The sequence below is a fragment of the Mus pahari genome, unplaced genomic scaffold (genome assembly GCF_900095145.1).
Source record: "Mus pahari unplaced genomic scaffold, PAHARI_EIJ_v1.1 scaffold_7890_1, whole genome shotgun sequence".
NCBI classification, from domain to species: Eukaryota; Metazoa; Chordata; class Mammalia; order Rodentia; family Muridae; genus Mus; species Mus pahari.
This window is the reverse complement of record NW_018392778.1, coordinates 29,283-46,026: the sequence shown is the minus strand read 5'-3', so window position 1 is coordinate 46,026 and position 16,744 is coordinate 29,283. Positions and strand designations below refer to the sequence as shown.

Here is a 16,744-nt window from a genome sequence, read left to right as displayed (position 1 = left end):
AATAATCTGTAAACTTCAGATGCAAGGATAATCAGGTCTCTATGAATTTAAGGTCATGATGCCCTAAACACTTATTTGAAGGGGAAAGAGGGATAGCTGGTTGATCCTTATAACACAAAATGACTACAAAATTGAGGATAAATGAGAAAATATTAAAGGGGCCAATGGAAAGTGATTTTAAGAGATTTAAGTGAAAAAGTAGTAGCCATAGACTCAAATCTCATATTATATCTGTGTAATTGATATTTTGAATAATAAAACTGGCTTATATTCTTGTATAATGAATATTTTGAAGTTTCATCACATAAGTTTAATGTTAAAGTGCTTTATTTCTTTTTGAATATGTTATGTTCCTCATATGGTGAAGTGAGGCCTGGTCTGGTCTTAACAAAATAATGTAGCACTTGGGGGCAAAGATGAAGCCTAAGATTCCTGCACTGGAAGCAAAGATAGAAAAGACTTGCATAGCTACCGTGACTGTCCCCTTGGTGCTGTGATAGACAGGTAGGAAGGTAATCCAGACACAGAAAAATACCTGCATGCTAAATGACAAGAATTTTGCTTCATTGAAAGTATCTGGAAGATTCCTGGACAAGAAGGCCATGACACAGCTTCCAAGTGCCAAGAAGCAAAGGTATCCCAGGATGCAATGAAAGACAACAGCTGAACCCTTGTTGCATATAATAAGGATATGTCCATGTTCAGAATGTAGATCTTGGTCAACGTAGGGAGGAGAAGTTCCCAGGTAGATTCCACAAAGCACAATTTGGATCAAAGTACAGATAGGAACTATGTAGTTTGGAGCCCTTGATACCATTAACCACCTCATTACTCTCCCTGGAAATATGACTTTAAAAGCCATAACAACAGTAATAGCTTTGGCCAAGACAGTAGATAAAGCCACACTGAACACAATTCCAAATGTTGTCTGCTGAAGGATGCAGGTTGCTGTGTTGGGATGTCCAATGAAGAGCAAGGAACAAAGGAAACAGACAACAAGTGTCATGAGCAGGATGTAACTGAGAGTCCGATTATTGGCCTTGACAATTGGAGTGTCTCTGTATTTCACAAAGACTCCAAGAACTGCAAGTGTAAAGACAGAGAAGCACAGGGCTATGGTAATAAAGATCATGCCCAGAGGGTCATTATATGCAAGAAAGCTTATAGATTTCTGTAGGCAGTTGTTCTTCTCTGTATTTGAAAAATGAGTTTCTGGACACTTCACACACTGGTCAGCATCTGGTAAGAAATGAAGACAATTTTAAGTCACTGAACAGTTACTCCCTTTTAAACTAAGACATTTATAACTACCTACAAACAGAACTGTTACCTAAATCACCTTCCTTTGCTTCTATGAGACAAGTAAAGAAATACATTCCAGTGAATAATTAATAATTCATATAGTCAAACTTCATCATACTATTTTACTATTTAAACATGATATAATGCATTTGGATCAAATCTAGTGCTCATTCTGTCTCTGTAACTCCTTCCTTACAGATGCACATGTATCCTTCACATGGTCACTCACCTTTTTATACTTACTTTTTAATAAATTCTTAGTCGATTTAATGTTGATAGTATATTTTTGGATGGAGGATAACTATAAAAGCAAAGGCAACATCTTAAGGACTGCAGGTCCTAAAGAGTATATTCTCTACATGGCCTACAACTATCAATATCGCCTCATATGTCCAACCTTATTCATTGTGATACTCCTAATGAAAAAGACATTTTTGTTTGTCTTTTGCATTCTGTGCTCTCTCTGCCTTTTAGATATTGTTACTGTTATTTTGAAAATTACTTTATGACTAAATTCTAGTGCATGAACTTATAAAGGGTCTGATATGAAAAAACATAAAATTTCTATTCAATTGTACATGTGGTTTCTGCACAAAAGAGATAGTCATTTGAAATTATTTTATTATAATATTGTTCTCAGACATGGGTCACAAAGTAAATTATTTTTCACTAAATTCCTTATGTTAATCAAGTTTGTTCATTCTCAAATGGAGCTTGTAAAAGTGAATGTTATTACAAACTTGGATGCTTAGAAAATGTCACTCTTAAAGAAAAGACAAAACCTAATGATAATAGGTATAGTAGAGATTGTAGATTCCCAACTTAAAGGGCCAGTACATATCTTCAACAACATTATGGAAGAAAAATTCCCTAACCTAAAGAAATAGATAACCATGAACATACAAGAAGCCTATAGAACTCCAAATACACTGGACCAGAAAAGAAATTCCTCCTGTCACNTAATTATCAAAACACCAAATGCACAAAACAAAGAAAGAATATTAAAAGCACTAAGGGGGGAAAGTTCAAATAACATATAAAGGCAGGCCACCAGAATTCCCCCAGATTTCTCATCAGAGATTATAAAAATTAGAAAATGCTGGGCAGATGTCATACAAACTCTAAGAGAACAAAAATGCAAGCCTAGGCTACTGTACTCAGCAAAACTCTCAAATACTATAAGTAGAGAAACCAAGAGATTCCATGACGAAAACAAATTTATACAATATCTTTCCACAAATCCAGCCCTACAAGGAATAGTAGATAGAAAACATCAATACAGGAAGGGAAACTACACCCTAGAAAAAGCAAGAAAGTAATCTTTTTTCACTATACCCAAAAGAAGGTAGACACTCAAATATAATTCTACCTCAAACAACAAAAATAAGAGGAAGCTTCAATCACTTTTTCTTAATATCTCTTACCATCAATGGACTGAAATCGCCAATAAAAAAAAAACATAAACTAACACACTGGATAGGAAAACAGGACTTAGCATTTTGCTGCATACAGAAAATGCACCTAAATGACAAAGACAGACACTACCTCAGAGTAAAAGGTTAAAAGAAAAATAAAATAAAAGCAAATTGTCCCAAGAAACAGGCTTGTGTAGGCATTCAAATATCAAATAAAATCAACTTTCAACCAAAAGTTATTAAATAAAAATAAGGACACTTCATAGTCATCAAAGGAAAAATTTACAAAGAACAACTCTCAATTCTGAACATACATGCTCCAAATGCAAGAGCACCCACATTCATAGATGAAACTTTGTTAAAGCTTGAACCACACATTGCACCTCAAACGATAATAGTGGTTGGCTTCAACATCTCACTCTCATGAATGGACATATCATGGAAACAGAAACTAAACAGAGACATAGTAAAACTAATAGAAGTTATTAACCAAATGGATTTAACAGGTATCTATAGAACATTTTATCCTAAAACAAAACAAAACAAACAAACAAAAATACCTTCTTCGCAGCACCTCATGGTACTTCCTCCAAAGCTGACCATATAACAGGTCAAAAACAGGCCTCAAAAGATACAAGAAGATTGAAATAATACCATGTGTCCTATCAGGTACCCACGGAATAAGGCTGGTTTTCAATAACAACCAAAACAATGGAAAGTCCTACATGTAAGCTGAGTAACATTCTACTCAATGATAACTCACTCAAGGAAGAAGAAAGAAATTAAAGATGTTTTAGAAGTTAATGAAAATCAAGGCACAGCATACCAAAATTTATGGGACACAATGAAAGCAGAGCTAGGAGGAAAACCCATATCTCCAAATGCCTCCAAAATGAAACTTGAAAGAGCATACACTAACAGCTTGACAGCACATGTGAAAGCTCTAGAACAAAGTAAGGCAAGTACACCCAAGAGAAGTAGACAGCAGGAAAAAATTAAACTCAAGGCAGAAATCAACCAAGTAGAAACAAAAAGAACTATATAAAGAATCAACAAAACCAGGAGGCAGTTCTTGGAGAAAATCAACAAATAAACCCTTAGCCAGACTAACCAGAGGCACAAAGACAGTATCCAAATTAATAAAATCAAAAATGACAAGGGTGACATAACAAAAGAAACCAAGTAAGTTCAAAAGATCATCAGATCCTACTACAAAAACCTATACTCAACAAAACTGGAAAATTCTGGATGAAATGGACACTTGTCTAGATTCATACAAAGTTTCAAAGTTAAATCAGTATCACATAAACCATCTAAACAGTCCCATAACCAATAAAGAAATAGAAGCAGTCATGAAAAGTCTCCCAACCAAAAATAAGCACAGGACCACATGGACTTAGTGCAGAATTCTATCAGACCTTCAAAGAAGACCTAATACCAATATGCTTCAAACTATTCTATACAATAGAAACAGAGCAGAAACTACCCAATTCGTTCTATGAAGCCACAATTACACAAAGACCCAACAAAGAGAACTTCAGACAAATTTCCCTTATAAATATTTATGAAAAGACATTCAATGAATCTAAGAGCACATTAAAAGAATCATGCACTATGATCAAGTAGCCTTCACCCCAGGGATGCAGAGATGGATCAATATACAGAAATCTATCAATGTAGTCCACTACATAAAAAACTCAAGGCAAAAGACCACATGATCACTTCATTAGATTCTGAAAAAGCATTTGACAGAATTCAACATCCTTTCATGTTAAAACTCTTGGAAAGATCAGAAATTCAGGATCCATATCTAAACATAGGAAGAACAATATAGAGCAAACAAGTAGCCAACATCAAACTAAATGAGGAGAAACTTGAAGCAATCCCACTAAAATCTGGGACTAGACAAGGCTACCCTCTTTCTCCTTATCTATTCAATATAGTATTTGAAGGTCTAGCTAGAGAAATTAGACAATGAAAAAGGTCAAATGGATACAAATTGGAAAGGAAGAAGTCAAAAAGGAAGAAGTGACCCCAAAAATTCCACCAGAGAACTCTGTCACCTTATAAACAACTTCAGCAAAGTGGCTGTATATAAAATTAACTCAAACAAATCAGTAGCCTTCCTCTACTCAAAGGATAAACAGGCTGAGAATAGAATTAGAGAAATGACACCCTTCACAACAGTCACAAATAATATGACATAGCTTGGTGTGAAAGTGAAAGATCTGTATAACAAGAACCTCAAGTCTCTGATGAATGAAATCAAAGAAGATCTCAGAAGATAGAAAGATCTCCCATGCTCATGGCTTGGCAGGATTAATATAGTAAAAATAGCCATCTGGCTAAAAGCAAGCTACAGATTCAATGCAATTCCCATCAAATGTCCAACTCAATTATTTATCAAGTAAGAAAGAGCAAATTTGCAAATTCATTTAGAATAACAAAAAATACTAGGATAGCAAAAATATACTCAACAATAAAAATTCTTCCGCAGGAATCACAATCCCTGACCTCAGGCTGAATTACAGAGAAATAGTGATTAAAAAACTGTATGGTATTGATACAGAGACAGGGAGGAAGGTCAATAGAATAGAACTGAAGACCCAGAAATGAACCCACACATCTATGGTCACTTAATATTTGACAAAGGAGCTAAAATACTGCAGTGGAAAAAAGACAGCATTCTCAACAAATGGTGTGGGTTCAACTGGCAATTACCATGTAGAGAAATGCAAATTTATCAACTCTTATCTCCTTGTAGAAAGCTGAAGTGCAAGTGCATCAAGAACCTCTACATAAAACCATATACACTGAAACTTATAGAGGAGAATGAACGTGCGGAAGAACCTTGAACACCTGGGCACAGGAGAAATTTTCCTGAACATAACATCAATGGCCTATACTCTAAGATCAAAAATCAACAAATGGGACCTCATAAAATTGAAAAGCTTCTGTAAGGCAAAGGACATTGTCAATAAGGCAAAACGGCAATTAACAGATTGGAAAAGATCTTTACCAACCCTACATCCAATAGATGTCTAGTAACCAATATATAAAGAACTCAAGAAGTTAGATTCTAAAGAATCAAATAACCATATTAAAAATGGTATCTAGAGCTAAACAAAGAAATTTCAACTGAGTAATATCAAATGGCCAAGAATCACCTAAAGAAATATTCACTTAGTCATCAGAGAAATGCAAATCAAAACAAACCAAGAATACACCTCACACTAGTCAGAATGGCTATAATCAAAAATCAGGTAACAGCAGATGCTGGCAAGGATGTGGAGAAAGAGGAATACTCCTCCATTATTGGTGGGATTGCAACCTAGTACAACCACTCTGGAAATCATTCTTGTCTTTACTCAGAAAATAGGACATAATATTGCCTTAGGACCCATCTACAGCAATCCTGGGCATACAGCTAAAAGATTCTCCAGCATATAGAATCTACACATGCTCCACTATGTACATAGAGGCCTTATTTATAATATCTAGAAGCTGGAAAGAACCAAGATGTCCCTCAACAGGAGTGGATACAGAAAATGTGGATATATTTACACAATAGAGTACTGCTTGACTATTAAAAACAATGACTTCATGAAATTCATAGGCAAATGGATGAAACTAGAAAATATCATCCTGAGTGACATAATCCATTCCCAAGAGAACACACATGGTATGCACTCACTGATAAGTGGATATTACCCCAAAAGCTTGGAATACCCAACATACAATTCACAGTCCATATGAAGATTAAGAAGGAAGACCAAAGTGTGGGTGCTTTGGTCCTTCTTAGAAGGGTGAACAAAATACCCATAGGAGAAAATATGGAGACCAAGTATGGAGCAGAGACTGAAGGAAAGGCCATCCAGAGACAGCCCTACCTGGGGAATCCATCCAATATACAGCCACCAAACCCAGAAACTATTGTGGATGCCAAGAAGTGCATGCTGATAGGAACCTAATATAGCTGTTTCCTAAGAGGCTTTGCCAGAACCTGACAAATACAGAGGTGGATGCCTGCAGACAACCATTGGAGTAACAAGTGGTCTTCAATGGAAGAGTTAAATAAATGAGTAAAAGAGATGAAGGGGTTTGCAACCATATAAGAAGAACAACCAAACCCCTCTGATCTCCCAGGGACTAAACTACCAACCAAGGAGTACACATTGAGGAACCATGGCTCCAGTAGTGTAAGTAGTAGAGATATCTTGTTGGACATCAATGGGAGAAGAGACCCTTTGTCCTCTGAAGGCTGGATGGGAGTGCGAGGGCAGGGAGGCAAGAGATAATGGGAGGCTGGAGGAACACCCTCATAGAAGCAGGGGAAGGGTGTGGGATAGGAAGCTTCCAGGGAGAAACCAGAAAAGGGGATAATACTTGAAATGTAAATAAAGAAAATATCCAATAAAAAAATTAAAGGAAAAAAAGAAAGAAAATGTAACTACTAAACCTATTGTCATAACATGGGTAGAAATTATATTATATTATATTATATTATATTTTGTTTTGTTTTGTTTTTTGAGATAGGGTTTCTCTGTATAGCTCTGGATATCTTGGATCTCACTCTGTAGACCAGACTAGCCTCAAACTCAGAAATCTTACTGTGTCTGCCCCCCAATTGCTGGGATTAAAGACGTGTGCCACCACTGCCTGGTAGAAATTATATCATTTTAACATAGACACAGAACTGTTAATATAATTTTTGCCTTCACAGAACTTTTTAATAATCTAGATCTTATACAACTGAATATCATCTTCAATATCAAAAGAAGACTATGAATTTGAAAGACAGCAACAATGAATATATGGGAGAATATGCATAGAGGAAAGAAAATGGGTAAAACGTATAATTATGTTATAATAATCAAAAGGTTATTGAACTTGCCTCTTTTCTGAGCTACTTATTATTGTAAAGCATAGTTATTAAGCAAGATCATGCAGTATTTGGTTGTAGTGAGTAATCTATCTGTACAGAAAATATTTTCATGAATATACATATACAAAATGTACGTATATAGTATATGTTAAAGGATGGATTCATGTTAAATTAGAAAGAAAGATTTCAAAAGTCATAGACAGTAAATGTGTACAGGGAAGGGATGCTTTCCTGATAGTAGTGTATTTGCACCTACACACTCACTGTATGAGTCACACATGTACAATACCCATAAATGCTCAAACCAAACTGAATCCAAAGAAGGCCAAACATAGGCACAAAGTGATTCAAATGCCTAGAAGCTATTTGTTTCAGAGAGAGAAAGACCCAGTGTTCTTTAAGCATGTCACCATGATAGCATGAACTACAAACTGTAGAACCTGAATGTATTTTGTCAAATTGGACTCCTTAGGTTTAAAAACTAAGGAGATATCACATAAATTTAGAGGGACAGGAATATCTGAGAAGTTTGGAGGAGAAAATATTATCAGTATCCATTTTATATATTCACAAAGGACTAATGAAATAGTATTTAAAGGATTTTACAAAATCGTGCAACTATAGATTCAACATTATTAATACACACATACATACGCACACATACACACATACACACATTCAAAATGCAACTTTTAATAACCTGCTGAATAAAATATTGTGATGGAAAGAATTGATAGGAGTGTGCAAGAGCTCCCAGTGATAAATTGTACTGTCATAGAAATATGTTCCCACATTTATTGACATGGTAAAATGAAACATTTAAATAGTGGTGTAGGGGGAAGTATTTTACTATAGTTATCAATATCAGCAAAGAATCAACACTGTTGTCATCTATGAATGACAAAGTATAAAAACACATTATTTTTAGTAGATATTTTCTTTATTTACATTTCAAATGTTATCCCCTTTCCCAGTTTCCTAGTTTGGGATTCCCCCAAAATCCCCTATTCCCTCTCTACTCTACTCCCCAACCCACTCACTCCCATGCCTGCTTCCTGGCCCTGGCATTCCCCTATTCTGGGACATAGAATCTTCGCAAGACCATGAGCTAAAAACATTATTTTAAGGGAAATAAAATATGGTATTATATTTAAATTTCTAAATGAATGAAGGAGACTGTCTTTATGCTTCTCTCCAAATCTTTTCAAATTTCTTGGATATTATAGATCCCATTGAAAGGTAGAACTGTTTTTGGTTTGAATTCTGCATTTATTTACCTGTCTCATTCGAAATTTCATTGTCTGGACAAGGAATACAGTCATAGCAACAGACAACTCTGCTCTCCTGAGTGGCTTTCCTGAATCCTGGCCAGCAGCTTGTATAGCACGTAGACTGAGGCATCTAAAGATTAAAAAAAAAAAGTGTTAACATACACAAAGTTTAATGGAAAGCTGAAGTAGTCTGCCTTTGAATGTTACACAATTAATTTGCAATGTATATAGCTATGAATGTGACAAGATAAATCATTAATTATTCCGTGTGTTCAAAGTCAGGAGATGATCACTAAGTTGGATCGTTTGGAATAATTATGATATAGGGCCAAGAATTTGGAAGTTAGATAATTTGAAAATAAGAACAAGATTCATATGTAGAAATATGTCGGGCAAATCATGTCTCTGTACTCACTGGATACATAGTTGAGGTTTCACTTTCACTGTGACAATGTATCAATATGGTAAACTGAACAGGGTTAGGATCATCATGGAAAGAAATTGTTGGACATTTGTTTGAGAAATTTTACAAAGAAATTTATCTGATGTAGGAATAGACATTCCGAAATAGCCTTGAACTCACTTACAAAGAAAAAAGGAATCTCTGAGTAGACCACCAATGACCCAGGCACTATGATAAACAAATAATTAATGGAATCTCATGAAACTGAAAAGCTTTTATAAAGCAAAAAGACACCACTAGTCAGACAAAGTAGCAGCCTATAGAATGGGAAACTTTTATTCCAATTCCATATCTGAGAGAGGACTAGGTCTTATATCCAAAATGTATAAAGAACTCAGGAGACTTGGTGTCACAAAAACAAATAATCCAATTTAAAATAGGGTATGTATCTACTCAGAAAATTTTCAATAGAGCAAACTCAAATGGCTGAAAAACACTGTAGAAAATGTTCAACATCCTAAGTCATTGAGAGAATGAAAATCAAAACACTTTCTACATTTTATGTTTCACATGTCAGAATAGCTAAGATCAATAACACATGTGACAGTTTAAGTTGTCAAGGATGAGGAATAAAAGCTCTCATGCATTGCTTGTAGGAAAGAAAACTTTAAGGTCACTATGGGAAACAGTATGGCATTGCCTCAGAAGATTGGGAACCAAACTAACAAAAGATCCTTCTATACCAATCTTGGACATATATGCAAAGGATTCTAAATCCTATTCCAAGTGTAGTTGATTAACCATGTTGACTATTTCTTGTTATGTATAACCCTGGGTCTAATTATATTTGATGTTAATTCCATTCTCCTGTGAATGGCTGAGAACAAGGAATGAGTTAGCACTCAGGTGATTTCCTGTAAACCTGCATCCCACCTTAATTTGTAAAATAAAGGAGAGTTGATGATTGGGAAAATAAAAGGGAAGGTGGAGCTGAAGATGAAGGAGCATGGAGAGAAGAAGGAGAAAATGAAGGAGGGAGAGCATGCAGAGGAGGAGGAAGAAGGAGAAAAGCAGAGGGAACGCACATGTCCTGGAGAAACTGCAAATTCTAAGGCATCTCATAAACTGTGGAAGATGGCAATGTAGTGGGAGATCTGCCCAATCTAGGCATATTAACTGTGTTGTATTTTCATTGTCAAAGCATATTTGGGTTGGAGATATTTACCACAACAGCTTCTTCATTCATTAGAGCCAGAAACCAAAGGTAATCTAGATGTACCATAACAGAATGGATGTTTTTATAAATGTGGTAAATTTACACAGTGGTAAAATCAGGTGTTAAAAATGGTGACAAGCAATTTGCAAGTAAATGGATGGAACTAGAAAAATATCATCCTGAGTGTTAATGTGGAAGTTTCAGATTATTAGACCTTACTGGAGGAAATATGGCACCTGAAATATGGTTTGAAGGATTTTAACTGCCCATTTTTCCTTTGCTGTCAATACTTATTAATTATGTGTGTAGATGTGCTCTCTAAGCTTACTTCTCCTGACTCGATGTGTGTTATTTAATGCTAAACTTCCTTGCATTGATGGATAATGCTATATTGGATCTAACACTGAAAATAACTTTTTTTCTGTAAAATTTGTAAGGTACATAATGTTGGGTTATGTTACTTTATCACAGCATTCAAAAAGAACTACCATATTGTACTTATGATATGAATAACAACTGAGGTATTTCTATATCACAATAGATAACAGGTGTTTAGGGGAATAAAATTCATTTTCTATAATTAAATTCAGGTTTTACCAAATTCAGTAAATCTAAAGAGCACAGGAATGAACATTTGGAACACATTGTGACAAAAAAATTGTTATTTACCTTAGGAAATCAGAAAATGCATTGTAATTCTTCTTTACTGTAATTTTATAGTGCATAGAACAATTGCATTTATTCTTTGTTGGTAGTTTTATACTGGTAGGCTTTGGTGAGCAACCCAGAATAATTATATCTGAAATAAACAGTTTATTTTTTCTATAAAAGTAAGCTCAAAGCATTAAGACAAGATATAATTCACCTTTGTAAATCTTGTTGGCCATTGTATCATATGCTCAGATAAAGACAATTGTTGACCCTGGGGAGCATTCAGGGAAAAGGTTCCTACTTTCGCCATTAGTCCAAGACCCTTTGGAAAGTTCCAGAAGTTGATAATATCATACTCTTCAATTAACCTCCATTTCCATTCTAAACTCATGTGGTCTCCTTTATGAATCTTCCTCAGAAAATGGTGAAGCTGAAAGAAACAAATGCACCTATATCAACACAGGTCCATGTGAAAGGATATACTGTTTAGGGGAAAGTATATCATTTTTAATGTCTGGTATAAAAAGTAGCATTATTGTAGGTATCAGTGAGGTTAGACAACCCTCCTTGACAAGTGGGATAAAATTCTGTCAGCTCCGGAAAAATGTTTGAACCAAGACTGAGTAAACAATATCCATTTATTTTCAGGATATATTCATAGATTCGGTGTACAACATGAGAGCAGCATTTTTACTTTTAAAATAGTAAAAGAAGTAGTATTAAAGGGATAATTTATGTATATAAACATTGTTCTGCAGAATGATATTGTGAAATTTAATGATCAGCTTTTTATTTCTAATATGAAAAACATGAAAAAATCTGTTTTATTTTAATTATTAAAATGGGACATTTTTGGAGCTTTTAATGACATAGTCTTGATAGTGAGTGTACTGGAGAGCTTCGTGTCAATTTGACATAAGCTAAGGTCGTCTGAAAATGGAGAACATGAGTTGTAACAATGCATCCATATGATTTGTCTGTAATCCAGTTTCTTAATTGCTGTTGTCACGGGATGGAACAGATTATTGTGGGTAGGACCAGTCCAGGACTGGCAATATATGAAAGTATATGGTAGAATAGAAACAAGTAAGCTGCACTGCTACACAGACTCTATATTTGTTCCTGCCTATATATCCCTACACTGTTTGAGTTGATGCACTGAATTCCTAAATGGAGAACACTGATGTGGAAGCATAAACCAAATAAACAGTTTACTCTCCACCTTGATTTTGAAGAGGTATTTTTCACCACAACAATGATGTAGTGAAATCTTAGCGAGTACCTTAGCTCTTTGCTGCCTCTCTCACCACAATCATAAGTGCACAAACAAGTGGATCAGAATTGATCCCTACAGGGTGAAACTAAATTTGTGCTATTTTTTAAAAATGTGCTAAACTTTACAATACCTGGTTTGAATGACTTGGCAAAGCTTCAAAATGTCACAGGGCCAATATTATAAAACAATGGAAGGGATTTTACCTGCCAAGGAAAGAAGACTATTTCTTCCCCTTTTATATGTGATTGCATTTGACATTGTTGAAGACTCATCTCATGAAGAGTGTGGGCCACAGCATACACAGAAATGTATATGTTATGACTCTCTTCACTCATGTTCATGTCAACAATGGTTGTAGGGGACAATTCCAAAGAAGCATTTGGCTGACAATTCTCCAAAAGTTGACAATCAAATTTAGAAAATGAGCAGTTGAAAAGTACATACCACAACTTAGGAAGATAAGGGTCTTCTGGGTATTTGGAAGGATTAACAGTTCGGATAAAATTGGAAAACTCAAAACTCTTCTCATGGTGGTGTGAAAAAATGAGACTTCCATGGAATGAGTCTAACAGAAAATAATCAGCATGCTTTGTATTATCCCATTGGGAACTCATAATCCAGACTTTCCATGTTATTAACTGTTGGCCTAGGTTGCCCATTAAACCTTGGAGAGAATCAGTATCCCCATAAATAATAAAAACATTGGCCAATGATTCCTGGATCTTCTCTAAATTTTTCCAGAAATTATAGGAAAATGAAGTCCAGGTAACTGGGATCATTTCCACAAGAGCTAGACATATCCTATTCTTATCCATTTCTTCTCTCAAGTGTGTCAGTATCTGAGTCCCTTTGTGGTCATCTATGAGAAGCAGGCCAACCCAAGACCAATTGAAACGAAGCAGCAGAGAGACCATGGCAAGTGACAGAGATGTGTCATTTGGAGCCATCTGGTAGAGAGAAGAAAACTGACCTCTGTCACTCAAGATAGGATCTGAAGGCCCATAAGTAAGCTGAATAGAAAAAGAATTGAAATATCTGTGTCAAACACAATCTCAGTCCTGAGGCAAAGGTTGGAAATGGTGGTTATTAATATGGTTTCAATATGATTTAAAATATAAGTCTCTATTACTGATGTTTCTGGAAAATTACAGACAATTCTTTCAGGTTCTATGACCTTCCTGTCTACTCCACACTCATCTTCTCCAAGTCTACTCCCCCCCCTAAAAAATGTGGATTAATCACTTACTGCCTGGGTAATTATCTTCCATAGTTAAGACATAATTTAAGTGTTTCTCTTTTACCAGTGCACAGACCTGAAATATCGACAAGGCACATCTAGAGTTATGTTTCCACACAATAATCTCCCTCACCTGTGGGAATTTGTACAGTTGCAGCAGTGTCCCAATCTGGGCAGATGTTGCCCATGATGTACCTGTGAGTGCAGCAGCTGACTTTCTATTCATTCTACAGTTGTAATTAGGCATGAAGTTTCTCTGCCCTGTGAGCCAAGTCAAAGTACTCATAAGAGTGTTCTTTTCAGTGTATGGGACATTATAAACATCAAATCCCAGGGATATGTTGGGTAGAAGATGGGGATTCCTATTGATCTCTTCAATGGCAAATACCAAGGCTAGAACAAACTGGTAGTTCTTAAACTTATACCTGCACAGATGACATAAAAACACATGGGAACAAGACATAGACTGCAAATATTTGGAGATAAAATTTAATAAATGTTATGGTTCAAATTATTTTCTCTGTAAAATTAATATTTTACTAGTACCAAGCATGCTTTAAATGAAATACATATGTTTTCCCATTATTGTTATTTAATATACAGTAGAAATGATAGTTGTTATTAAAATCCCATAAAACTTTTATTTACCCATTTCTCATATGTGTCTAACTTTAAAAATTATGCCTACAAACTGAGGAAAAATTCCTTACAAAATATCAGACTTCCTAGTACTTGAATCCATTAGCCTCTGCAATTTTGAAAAATCTGGTTTCTTATAGTTCTCCACCATTTTCCAAGATAGTATGTTAAAAAATAAACACCAGCTAAATTTACCCCATGTAAGGTATTGGGTGTCATTTCACTATTTTTATCTTACTGTCTACTCTTATTATGTAGTGTGTGTGTGTGTGTGTGTGTGTGTTTGTGTGTGTGTGTGGGGGGGGGGGGGCGACTGTGTGTGTGTTTACATTGATGCACATGCATACATTTGAATGTATGCTAACAAGTATAATTAAAAGAAAACCTCTAGGGTCAGTCCTAGCTTTCCACATTTTTAGCTCAGATTTTTTTTTTTTACCTTAGGAATTTGTATTAGATTTTGACGGTATCATAAAATGGTTTCTATATAATCCCCATCTCCTCCAGTATATCCAAATTCCAGCACCCTGTCTTCCCTACCCACCCAAATTTGAACCTTATTTTTTGTTTCATCAAGCCCACTTTATGCTTCCCATATGTTTTTTGACGTGTGATTTTGCATTTGAGTATGGATTGCCTACAAAAGAAAACACTCTTACAAAAGATATGAAATATCTGTTCTATTTCTAGGTGCTATAAATTGACAGTATCTCCCTTGTCATGGATGAGACTTCATGTTCACCTATTGTCTGAATGATAGTACTTAGTCTAGCCTGAGATTTCATAAGGTTTGTACATGATATTATATGCAATAAGAAATTGTCTGTATAACTGCCTTGTTCTGTCTGAAAGACATTATTTTCTTATATACATCTAGTATTTCTGTCTCTTCCAATCCTTCTGTCCTACTTTTTGCAATGAACTTGAGAGGAATGGCTACAATATAGATATTCTATTTAAAATGGAGAATTCCACAAACTCTTATTTTCTGTACCATGACCAGTTACGGGTCTTTGTGAAAACCATCATCTATGGCAAATAGAAGCTTCTCTAATAAGGGTTGAGATAAACATTAACTTATAGTTATAATAATAAATTAGAAAGTTGGTTAATAATATGTCTTTATAGTAGAATAATAGTAGTAGGTTCTTTTGTAGTATCTATGACCTCTGTAACAAAAGGTTCTTGGCCCACAAATGTCATATATGGGGTTCATATGGTTGAATGGGCTTTAATTCTAAAAATTAGGTGGTTGGTTAGTATTCTGATGTTCAATCCCGTTATGCAAGGGTGGACATATCTTACCAGCTATAAAGGATCACAATTAGGCAAGATTTATCATCCTTATAGTATGATGCACAGCACTTTCTTGTAGTAAGAAAGCTAGCCAGTGAGGATGCTTTCTCAGATTAGTATAACTTAACATCTGCATGTTCTCTAACTCAATATGAGTACTCGGTGTCTTTGGAAATAGGATCTTCTAGACAATATTCCAATTGTAGACTATTAGTCTATGTATGTGTGTGTATAAAATGCTACAATACTATCTAGTTTCCAAGACTTTTCAAAAAATGCCTTTATTTTAATTATCAGTCCCATGTTTTCATTGTCTACTCTGCCTTCCCATTCACCACTTCAAATAGGCCTTCCCCTGTTCTACTCGATCCATTTATTTTCTTATACAACAGCTTCCTATCTCACCTCTTTTTTAAAGACACTTCCTCCCAACAATGTCCATGACCCTTAGAATTTTCATATTAAGTATATTCCAAATGAAATATAACTATTTGGATATAAAAACACACACAAATGAGAAAAATAACTTATTACCTTTATAACTGTACATCCAGTTAACTTGATCAGAATGATAGTTTCTAGATGTTATTTATCTGTTAATATAATACTTATGTTTTTCTTAGCAGGTGAATAATATTCCATTGTAATAAAATATATTCCCTTCCTCTGCCTATGCCTGGCTATGTGGCAGGCAAACTTCTAGAGATTGCCTTGTATTCATGATCTTTCCTCTAAGGAATCACTGATTTATAAGTGTTCACTCAAGTTTCTGGAAATCTGTATTCTGGTCCCCACATTTGCACCTGAAATCTTTTCTCTTCTGAACCATATCCTCATCTTTATAACCAATAATGAAGAAAATAACTTATCCTCTGTAAGACCCCCAAAGTACATAGAATTTACTTTCACATTAGAATAAGTATTCCTTTTCAAAATGGTTATAAATTAATTTTTTATTTCATAGCTAAATACTTCATACTGGACATACTTTAGGATTTCACAGAAAATCAGTCTTATTTAATCGAGTCGTCGGGATCCATATGGAAAAATGTTAATTTGTCTTTAAACATGTGAAGAAAGAAAGAAGGAGAGAGAGAGAGAGAGAGAGAGAGAGAGAGAGAGAGAGAGAGAGAGAGAGAAGGAAGGAAAGAAG

The 16,744-nt window shown here is 35.1% G+C and overlaps 1 protein-coding gene across 1 annotated transcript in view; it reads right to left on the bottom strand.

The window, feature by feature from the left end:
• Window positions 1–316: 316 nt before the first annotated feature.
• LOC110315168 (vomeronasal type-2 receptor 116-like) overlaps window positions 317–16,744 on the bottom strand; it is a 20,874-nt gene continuing 4,446 nt past the window's right edge. The window contains exons 2-6 of the mRNA XM_029534711.1: window positions 13,775–14,081; window positions 12,623–13,429; window positions 11,358–11,573; window positions 8,880–9,003; window positions 317–1,239 (exon numbers count right to left, since the gene is read on the bottom strand). Of these exons, the coding sequence (XP_029390571.1) occupies window positions 317–1,239; window positions 8,880–9,003; window positions 11,358–11,573; window positions 12,623–13,429; window positions 13,775–14,081 (2,377 nt within the window). The remainder of the gene's footprint in view (window positions 1,240–8,879; window positions 9,004–11,357; window positions 11,574–12,622; window positions 13,430–13,774; window positions 14,082–16,744) is intronic.